Here is an 11,359-nt window from a genome sequence, read left to right as displayed (position 1 = left end):
CCAGGTAAGGGAGGGGTAAGGTAGCCCTCTGCTCCACCACGATTGGCTGTTAGGAGTGGCTGATGGTGAGGCGTATGGGGAGGCCCCGTGGGGCACTCCTAATGGCAAATTCCCCCCCCCCCGCCTTTCCCCCCACAATTTCCCATGTTTTAAACTAGGCCTAAATTTTGGGGGGAGGGGCTTAATTTCATTTGATGCCTAGAAAACATGCTAGGTCTTCCTATTGGGGGGGCCGTATTGCTGGAGAAACATGGTAGTTTGCATGATCTTGGTCTGTTGGGGCTAAAGTTAATTAGTCCTCTGAATTAAGGTTATTTTTTTAGGATATAATATTTGCGGATCCTGCTTACCCCACCCTGATCCTGTTAGCAGAATAGATCTATGCACAACCGCATAACATTCAGCCAGCCAGCTAGTTGTATAGGAGAAACTAATCCATGTATCACAGCACATGAATACAAATGAGGTAGACCACGATCAGCCATCTCTGATAACTTTCCTGTTGTTATGAAGTTGACTGGGCAGCTATCTTTTTTTTTTTGCTGTTTTTTAAAATTGTGTATTTATCTTAGGGAAATTAATTGCTAGGTTGAGGTGACCGAAGCAAAATAAGGAAAAAATATTTACAACTGCCTTGTTGCTCACCTTTCCAAACTTAAGAAAAAGAGGACTAATAATAAATAGGATCATAGTTCTGTTTATTAAAATCATGTCAGGCTGTCAGTATTTTTTGCCTCTAAAATAGGCATCTTCTAAAAGTATGCGACTTGTGCATTGGATATCTGTTGAAAGATATCCAATTGTTAGTTCATTATTGGAGGAGAGGAAAAAGTTAAGTGCCCAAATTCTTAATGATTAAACACCTTGCTTCTGGAATTCTACCAGCATATTTATAAATTTTATCTTCACAATTGTGAACATTAATAACCTCTTCATGTTAATATTAAATATAACCTCTTCAACATGCTAAGCTCTTGACCACTTCAGAATCTTACACATAGTCCTGCCTAAAGCTGTAGGTAGGACTTTTCTAAATATGTATCAAAGATTTGAATTCCTTCTAAAATATGTCCTACATTTTTAGAACAGATGTCACTTTATCAATAGAGCACTCTCGGGAGCTATTATTTCTTCCCTTAGGATAGTATCAATCCTAAGTTTACCAATGTTGTGTTCAATTTATTTCTATTTAAATGGCAATGCTGGCCAGAAAACAGCAGTGGGACATCAGCCACTGAGATGAATTGAATTGCTATCTATTTTGCCTCCTATAGTTCTATAACCTTTAATAGATACACTTGAGCAAGTTAAGTTTCTCTGTCTATATCTGAAGCTAGGTCTCAATAAAATAAAAGTAGCAGCAGCCAATAAAAACTTAGCTCATTTGCTACAAGTCCCCACAATGCACAAACCACATTTACATATTCCTCCTTTTGCTCACATCTCCATCTGCAATCTATTCTAGAGCTTCATCCATGACTTTTCCTTCAATAATATTATAATTGGGAGGTGCGTTTGTTGCCTGGATCATATCAGTCAGACTATCTGCAAGCGTGGAACAATCAATGAAGTTCCATACTTTGGGGAGTTATCTGCTTGCTATAATTTATAAAAATAAATCTCAGAATAAAACATTAGGTAGTGTAATTCAGAAGACTTACTAGAGTTAGTGAAGCAGTCCACAACGGGCATGACCACAAAAGCCCCAACCATAAATTTTACTAGCTCCTTTCAAGAATTTCTAGTCACAAGAAGCTGGGAAAGTTGCCCTTCTTTGAATATATTTTTTATTGTTTGAAAAGTTGCCCTTTCTGATCTCTTAGAGATATGCGGCCATTTAGGCAAGACGGGACCAAAGGCCCAACCTGATAAAAGTTTATCCTTATCACATCCTTATCCCTTAAATTCTACTGGACATGAGCCAGGGCAGAAATGAGAGGATGACATCCAACATCCCAGATGGATTGACAGCTGCTTGGGTTTTAATATAAAGAAGTAGAAGCTGACAGAGCTATCATTGTTGCCAATCTAAAAAGATTACCAGCTCATACCATTATCCCAGCATGTACATTGCCCGGGACCTGCTGACCTTATGATGATCTGTCTGTTTTTCTAGTCTCTGCCTGATATTTCAGGCAGAGAAAAACTGCATTTAAATCACCATATAGAGTGAAAGCAATCATTGTCCTAACTAGACCTTGAACATACCAGGTGTTCTGGTATGTTTCTGTCCAGTTTCTGCCTCATTTGAGTTGTTCGGAAGCTATTCTTTCCGAAAAGAGCTATTTCTCTTTCACCTGGCTAGCAAAGGACAGTCAATTACTTGGAAAAGATTTACTCCAACTGCTGCCTGCAGAGTCATTCCAACTGCTTCAAAAGATTGCTGTTTGCAGGGAAAGGGAAACCAGCCATATAATAGAAGAAAAGGCAAGATTATTCTTCCTGCCATTTCTCGCCTGAAGTTACAAACCCACCTATAAAAGCCCCTTCTCTTTTTTTTGGAGCGTTACTTATAAAAACGCAAATAGAGAGCATGATGAGCTTCATTATATCATCATCAACAACCTCCAGGTCCACTTTTTAGTCGGTAGTAGAGGAATAGAAAAAAGTCGATTCTTCACCCGATGGAATGATTGATCCCTCTGTAAGCACAGTATTATCACAGCGATAAGCATCAGGGACTGGGAAAGAGAATCACACTGGGTTCCTCCTCCTGATCTTCCAGTTCTTTCTCCAGTTTGATCGCATGACTTTTGAACTGACTTTTAACTTGAGACTCACTGGACTGGAGAGCCTCACTTCCTTTTGGATTTTCTTTTGAATGGCACCTCTGATGTTTCACCAGCACACCCCTCTGCCTGAATCTTCTCCCACACTCAAGGCAGCGGTATGGTTTTTCTCCTGTATGGATACGTTGGTGTGTAATGAGATCAGACAGCCTGGTGAATCTTCTGTCACACTCATCGCAGGCGTAAGGTTTCTCTCCTGTATGGATTTTTTGGTGCCGGGTAAGATCCGAAGGGTAGGCAAACTTCCTGCTGCACACCTTACAGGAAAATGGCTTCTCCCCCGAGTGCGTCCGCTGGTGAGAGACCAGGTTGGAGTGTTGGATGAACCTTTTCCCACACACCCCACAGGCGTGAGGTTTTTCTCCTGTGTGGATCCTTCTGTGTGTCGTGAGAGAAGAGGAGGACACAAACCGTTTCCCGCAGTCGGTGCAGGCATAGGGCTTCTGGCCCATGTGGTTCCGCTCGTGGATCTTCAGAGCAGACTGGTGGCTAAAGCACTTCTGGCAATAAGAACAGTGGTATGGCTGCTCTCCCGAGTGACTCCTTTGATGGCTGACAAGGTATGCCCGTTGGCTGAAGGTATCTCCACACTCAGAACAGATGTGAGGCTTCTCTCCTGAGTGGATTTTCTGATGTCTTGTGAGATGGGAAAGCTGGCTAAAGCTTTTCCCACACTCAACACAAAGGTAGGGCCTTTCGCCTGTGTGAACGTTAAGATGTTTTGCCAGATCTGAGGGGCGCGTGAAGCTTTTGCCACATTCGATGCAGACGTGGCTTTTCTCTCTCCTTTGGGTTCCCCCTGAGACTGGATGGACTGCCACATTCCCCTCTTCCTTGGACTCCAGAGGCTGCGGTTCCAGCTTCTCAGTTCTGCTAACTAGATTGACACCTGTAAGGGGACAAACATGATCACAATACAGCTCCACAGATCATGGCTAAGAAGGAGCACCTCATAGATCAGGGGTCCCCAAACCTGGCAACTTTAAGACTTGTGGATTTCAACTCCTAGAATTCTGGGAGTTGAAGTCTACAAGTCTTAAATTTGTCGTGTTTAGAGACCACTGTCATAGATGTTTTTATAAATATTCTTGTTCTCTAGTTCAAAGTGTTGGTTAAAGTCCTGCATGGCCTGGGGCAAGATTACCTACAGAACCATCTTCATACCATTACATCAGCCCGGCCCACCAGATCAGGCAGGGAAGGTACATTGCGGGCCCCATTGTTAAAGAATTCTGGCGGGATCCAGGAAGAGAGCCTTCTCTGTTCTGCTCTGTGGAATGCTCTCCTCTCAAAGTCGAAGCAGCCCCTATTATCCTGAGCTTCCACAAAGATATAAAAACATGGCTTTGCAGCCTTACTTGTGGGTCACAGAGGAGCATCCAGCTGTGGGGCTAGTTAGTACCCTGAAAGCTCTCATTCTGCCTTTTAATTAATGTTTAACATTCCTTGCCTCTTTTAAAGTTTATATTTTGTTCTTACGCTTTTAACATTTTGATATAGGATTTCCTACATGAGCAGGAAGTTGGACTAGAATAGAGTTCCCCAACCTTTTCAGTTTTGCGGACTGGCAGGGGAGGAAGGCGGTTACATGCGCGTGGTAGGCAAGCCTGCACGCAGCTCCATTTGCACAAGTGGAGGGCATGCGCACCTGGCCGCTCATGCAAATGGAGAGTGTGTGCTCACCTGCCACTTCCACTGCCCGATTCTGAAAGACTCAAGATCCAGTAGTGGGCCATGGCCCAAGGGTTGGGGACCCCTGGACTTAAAGACCTTTAAAGTCCCACCCCCCAACTCTTATTCTCTTAATACAATTCCCACCCCATTTTTTCTATACCATATTGTCCTAAAAATGCCATCTACTCCACAAAGACATCAATTCATAGCTATTCAAAAGCCGCAAATTGCAACCTGAGGCTAAAGAGGTCCTTACCCTTTGAGAGGTTAACAATATCCACCCTCCTTCTCCGGGGGCCCGATTGCTGCTGCCTGACATCCACTGACACTCTCCGTGCTTTGGAAAAATCCACAGCCACCTCTTGAGATGGTCGAGTCCCCTGAAACAAGAATGAAGGTCAAGTTCATAGAACCATGATGGGTGAAGGTGTACTGGACTGTAGACAGTGTACATTGATTCAAGGAGTTGTGCAGTTGATCTCAGCTATTAAGTTTTAAAAGAATACTGTGCAAGCTTCTAAAAAACAATCCGTGCCAATCAAAGTGGAACATGATTGCAGTTTATATATATATATATTATGGGCTATTTTAACCAGGACAAGAGGAGTCTCCGAGATTATAGTATTTTCCCAGCACCCAAGTTTTACTGATAAGAGAGTGAGAATGGCTGGCTGGATTCACACACAATCTCTATGTGCCATAATATAATTTGTTTAGGTTAGGTTATTGTATTCTGTTTATTAAATCATCCATTCATCATGTCTTAGGAATCAGAATATTGTGTGATCCCACGGTAAAATAACTTTCAATACCACCAAACTATTGTGCACAACTATTTTTCCCTCCTTGGTAGGATTCGCTGAAGATGGAAATAGAAACAGCAAAAGAGTAAAAGAGTGATAAGCAGCTAGTGATGAAAAAATGAAACTTTATAAACAGAACTGGGTGAAAGAACAATAAAAACTGCTTTTATAAATTTCAACATTTCATGGAAACTTTATATTTCACCCCCTTTCATCATTTAAGTATCTCCAGACTTCAAGTAAAGTATCTTTCATTATGACCTGAATTTAACAATATTATTATTATGCTCCATTTATTTGGTAGAAAGGTTCTCCCTCCGTGTTGAAGAATGGAACTTCCACTTCTGCAATCATTTATATATTTTTAGAATGATATGTTTGTGTAATGTTACAACTGCAGAGAGCATTTAGAAGCAGAATTGGGGGACTTTCTCAGTAGTTTGGCGCGGGAATTGAGTAAGCCTTCCAGATTTGTTAAATTTCAGTTTTCCTTCCAGCCTGGTAGAATACTTGCCACTAGTGGGGGAAGATGGGAGCTGAACTCCACCAAAGATGGAGGGCCCACACTGCTCATTCCTCTTTAGCCCTATGAGCGTGTTGATTCCCAATAGTGATGAGTTTGTAGGAGCACTTGGCTGCCTCCCCTATCAGGCCATGCCCCAATAAGGAGTATTTTGAAATCATCAGAGAAAGCAGAGCAAAATCCTCCCTTTATTGCTACTTCTGTGCCATCAGAAGCTAATACAGGTAGTCCTCGAGTTACGACCACAATTGAGCCCCCAAATGTATGTTGCTAAGTGAAACATTTGTTAAGTGGGTTTTGGCCAACTTTATGACTTTTCTTGCCAAAGTTGTTAAGTGAATCCCCGCATTTGCTAAGTTAGTAACATGCTTGTTGTTAAGTGAACCGGCATTCCCCACCCACTTTGCTTGTCAGAAGGTCGCCAAAGCTGATCACATGACCCCAGGACGCTTCGACCATCATAAATATGAACCAGTTGCCAAGCCTCTGAATTTTGATCATGTGACCATGGAGATGCTGCACCGGTCGTGTTAAAAATGGTCATAAGTTACTTTTTTTCAGTGCTGTTGTAACTTTGAATAGTCACTAAATGAACTATTGTAAGCCGAGGACTACCTGTATAGCACAAATTATATTTCCCATTTTGCTTTTTCTCAGGGTTCCAGCTTCTGCAGCCTGTTTTGGAGACCCAAGGCTTCAGCAGTTGAAAACTAGTCATATAGGAAAGAAGGGAGTCTTTTTTCATTAGTGGGGGAACCGCTTCCTTTCTCTTTATTCCCAGCAGGTGACTAAAGAGATGAGCAGGTTTCCTCACTGCCAGTTTATTCAGCAATAGTAGCCGTTACGGCACATTTTTAAACAAAAAGGTGAACGGGTCTCTTGATCTGGGACTGACAGGAGCCACAGGTTCCACTCTAAGAGAAGTGGCGTAAATTTGCTCGCCTGAGGTGGATACGTCTCAAACGTAGCATCCAAAGTCCATAAAGCAGAGGGAGAAGGGGGCCAGTCCTGAAGCTGCACCATGCCTACTGCTTGTCCTAGAACAAACAGGCCTCACCTGCTCCTCCTCCTGCTTGTCTTCTTGCTGCCGCAAAACGAAGCCTTCGGCCAGGGCCACTGCTTGGGCACAGGTCTCTGGGCTACGTTCCCTGACCTGATTTTGGATGTCCTGAGGCAAGACGATCAAGAACTGCTCTAAAATCAGCTGCTCAACAATCTGCTCTTTGGTGCGGCACTCTGGCTCCAGCCAGCAATGGCAGAGCTCGCGCAGGCGGCCACAGGCCTCCCGAGGCCCCTCGGCTTCCTGGTAAGAGAACTGCCTGAAGCGCTGGCGGTGTAGCTCTGTGCTGGGGGAAGCGCTTTCGTGCAGGAAGATGGTCTTGACTCTCCCGCAGGCTTTTTTGCCTCTAGCGTTCTTGCCACTCAACGCCTGCTGGCCTTCTGCCCTGAACGCCGGCTTCAGTCTAGGCCACTGACAGATTCCAAACATTCTCTCAAAAGCAATCAAGTCATCCAAAGAAGTCAGATCCGGGAGGCCTGGGCTGCCCCATACCGTGCCCGGAGAAGGCATAGTCTTCAGGTATTCCCACCACTGGGTAGGCATGCCCTCTGGCTGTAACATTGCCCCATGGGGTAGTTGTTCCCATCTGATCCTAGGCTGAATGGCAAAATGGTCCCTTCCTGCTCGTTCTGGTGCCTCTGTTGGTCCTGGCCTTGCTGGCACCTTCTCCATTTTCTGTACCAGGCACGCCTCTTTGTCAAATGTTGCCTCAACTTCTATCTCGCACACTTAGACACACCTATGCACTCAAATCAGGGTATTTTATCTTGGAGATATTTCCAAATCCAGGCTTATCCCTTCCCCCATTCCCTACCGCCCATTATTGTCTTGCTATCTTGGGAGCCTCCTCTATTTTCACGCCCTTGCCCTCCTGTGCTATTGAATCCACCCAACAGCCACTATGAAAAACAACTCCACACAACTGTGGGCTTGATGCCAGGAACCAAGGCCTATTGGTGACCAGCTCAGAGCTCTTGTCCAATTATCTTGGAGCTTCTTCCTGGAAAGAAACAGACATAAAACACCCCTTATAAATTTGTCTCCTCTTTTCCCCCAAAGAGCTTGGGATTGTGCACATAAACCTTTGAGTTTCTTCTTTAAAAAGAGAGAGAGAGAGAGAGAGAGAGAGGTAAAATTGAGGATAGTTGATCGTTCATTTCAGGAGCTTCTCTTGAACAGACTGATAGACAGTATTTAAATATGGTAGAGTCTAGGTCATCTTTATGCCAGATGTGACACACATACCCATATATACATTTACAGCCCCAGGACTAAATTTAAAATGCATGACATGTAATCAAAAGACTAAAAACCACAAACCTATTGTAACAACAAGCAGTAATGCTGCTGTGTAGGTTATTTAAAAAGATGCTGACTCTGCTAAATAAAGATGTTTCACTTGATTGTGATCATACCTGTTTTGTTCCAATTGTATACCATTTGTCAGAAATGGTGTAGGGTCTCCTGCTTAGGCGGGGGGGGTTGGACTAGATGACCTATAAGGTCCCTTCCAACTCTGATTATCTGTATCTGTATATTTTTTTCAGTACACAAAAAAAGTGCTATGGTTTCTGCCAACCTTTTCTGAATTGATATATGGGTAGTGCTTGCTTAGTGATCACTCATTCAACAACCATTCAAAGTTATAGCAGCGGTAAACAAGTGGGCTTAGTGATGGTCCTTGAAGTGACCATCTCTGTGGTCATGTGATTATGATAGGAGCATCTGGCAATTTACGCACAATTACAAGGATTGCAGATCCCACGGTCATTTGATCACCATTCTGTGACCTTTGCTGATGGCTTCTGTCAAGCACAGTCAATGGGGAAACCAGCAGGAAGTCACAAGTTATGATCATGTGATATGACTCAACAACTGTTATTCACTCACTTCATGGCCATGACAAGAACTGCCAGCATAAATCACTGCAATCACATGATTTTTCTGGTTTATGACCATATTGATGGTTAGAGATGCAGTTCCCAATCCCAGTTACGTTCATTAATTGGGGAATACCTCCCCATATACTTCATGTATAGGTAGTCCTCTACTTATGACCACAATTGAGCCCAAAATTTATGTTGCTAAGCAAGACAGTTGTTAAGTGAACTTTGCTCCATTTTATGACCAGGAGACTGGACGTTTTAGTCCTGCCTTAGGCAAAAGCCAGTCGAGTGACCTTGGACCAGTCATTCCCTCTCAGCCCTAGGAGGCAGACAAGGGCAAACCACTTCTGAAATCTGGTAAAAAAATCTTCAGGGACTAGCCCAGGCAGTCCTCAGGAACCAACAATTGACTTGAAGCACACACAGTCTCTGCCAGAACATGTCAACTTTGGGCTGAGAATAAGAAAACCTCAATTTCATTGATTTTATGGGTCAGTGTAGCAGTCCTACATTTCTCCTGTACAAGCTGATTCACAGCTCTCCATCTATATACTATGTACTCTGAAAAGCACATGATATTTTCAAGGGAAATTTTCATCAAATGTTCTGGTCAGGCCCTTTGCATTGATAACCAAAGAGAGTGAACCACTATGAATGGTTTCTGTCATTTCTGATAAGGCTTTGACCCCTGGTTAGTTATCTAAGAGCTTCAGATCAGCTCTGTTAACAGAATAACAGGATTGAAAGGGGCCTTGAAGGTTCTCTAGTCCAACCCCCCTGCTCATGCAGGAGATCCTATACCATTTGAGACAAAATGACTGTCCAATCTCTTCTTTAAAACCTCCAGTGATGGAGCACGCACAACTGAAGGCAAGACGTTCCACTGATTAATTGTTCTGTCAGAAAATTTATCCTTAGTCCTAAACTGGATCTGTCTTTGATAAGTTTCCATCTATTGCTTCTTGTTCTGCCTTTAGGCTCTGTCAACAACACAGGACAAAAAGTGATGGGCCGACCAAATGCACAGACTCCCCCCTTTCATTTATGACAATGTGCACATGTTTGGGGGAGGGGAGGGAAAACAAATTTCAAATATTCTCAATCAATAATCATCGGAATTTATCACTTGGAGCCATCAGATGTGTGATGACGGTGTTGCCTAAATATTTTCCTGGCGTTTGTGGTTTCCTTATTTATTGGGTAAGCTATAATAGACTAAAAAAAAAAACACCACAGAGATACATTAAATGAAGACAGACACCAAGGGCAGGCTAAGTTCACAGAGCCCTTAACGTTTTTCTGCAGAGTTAGGGTGCTAACCCCCATCATGCATCACACCTCCTTGGTTCCTCTGACACCCCTCAATCTCCACAGGCATTAGAAAACGGGTGGGGGGGGAACGGGACGGGATTTTTTTATCGAACCCTGTGATTCTCCATATCCATTTTCTCTCTCCCTCCCTCTCCCAATTACAAAGTCTGATTGACTCTTTCTTCTCTGGGAGGCTAGAGAACTTTTGGGTGGAAAAAAAAATGGCCTGATAGGAGGGCTCCCAAATCCTGTGGTGTTATTCAGGCTTGGTTAACAAGACACAGGGAAAGTTCCCCCTTCCTTTCTTCATCATAAAACACAAAGCAAAAATCTGGCATTTTGTTGTTGTCAAGAAGGAAGAAAAGAAGCCCATGCTCCTTCCTTCCACCTATTTATCTTCTTCCTTCCTCATCTATCTCCTTCCTTCATCTTCTTCCTCCCTTCTTCCTTCATTTCTCTCCTTCCTTCTTTCCATATTTCTCTCCTTCCTTCCTTCATTTATCTCCTTCCTTCCTTCCTTCCTTCCACATTTATCTCATTCCTTTCTTCTTTCCACATTTCTACCCTTCCTTTCCTTCTTCCCTTCCTCGTCTTTTTAATTTATCTCCTTCCTTTTCTCCCTTCCTCCCTTCCTCATCTCCTGTCTTTCTTATTTAACTCCTTCCTTCCTTCCTTATCTTGTCTTTCTCATTTATCTCCTTCCTGCCTTCTTTCCTCATCTTCTGTCTTTCTCTTTTATCTCCTTCCTTTTCTCCCTCCCTCCCTCCCTCCCTTCCTTCGTATCTAGACAGCCCGTGCTTGGCTGTTGCCCGGTGGGGCGGAGAGCCAGTGACGAAGTAGCCGCGCTGGACAAAGGAAGCGAAGGGGCTCCGTCGAAGGGCCGCAAAAACGCCACCTCGCCCGCCGGTCTCAGGACTCCGCGGCCCCGCCGCCTAACTTCACAAAGAGACGGGGACGTTCCCCTCCCCTCCCCTCCCCCAAAAACTCTACAGAACTCAGCGAGAAAGCCCCCCTCCCGTCCTTCCTCTCCCCACCCAGACTTTGTTCTTGGACTCCGCCTGATTCGCCCCCCTCCCCCGTTCCCGCCCTTGCAGATGCATCGGCTTCCCTTCGTCCGGCTGCCCCTTAAACTCACCGCTCCCCACAACTCCTGCCTCCACGCGGACCCCGGAGATCTCGATCCCCGCAAACAATCCCGCCACCCCGTCATAAAATTCAGACGCCAAGGCTTTTAATCCAGGGCGGAGCAGGATGGAGTCTTGGCTACCGCATCGCTCTCTCGGCTTCCTGGGCCTCTCCAGGGTTTAGCTCTC

The 11,359-nt window shown here is 44.2% G+C and overlaps 1 protein-coding gene across 1 annotated transcript; it reads right to left on the bottom strand.

Annotated features, from left to right (window-relative positions):
• Nucleotides 1-680: 680 nt before the first annotated feature.
• On the bottom strand, nucleotides 681-11,359 carry LOC113443173 (uncharacterized). The gene is made up of 4 exons (XM_026711213.2): nucleotides 11,182-11,359; nucleotides 6,847-7,849; nucleotides 4,720-4,843; nucleotides 681-3,678 (listed from the first exon to the last, which is right to left on the bottom strand). The coding sequence occupies exons 2-4, from the start codon at nucleotides 7,519-7,521 to the stop codon at nucleotides 2,675-2,677; spliced, it is 1,803 nt and encodes a 600-aa protein (XP_026566998.1). The 5' UTR covers nucleotides 7,522-7,849; nucleotides 11,182-11,359; the 3' UTR covers nucleotides 681-2,674.

This window comes from Pseudonaja textilis, chromosome 2 (genome assembly GCF_049901715.1).
Source record: "Pseudonaja textilis isolate UNSWEBS1 chromosome 2, rPseTex1.2, whole genome shotgun sequence".
Taxonomy (NCBI): domain Eukaryota; kingdom Metazoa; phylum Chordata; class Lepidosauria; order Squamata; family Elapidae; genus Pseudonaja; species Pseudonaja textilis.
The sequence above is the reverse complement of the archived record's forward strand: the minus strand, read 5'-3'. Positions and strand labels throughout refer to the sequence as shown.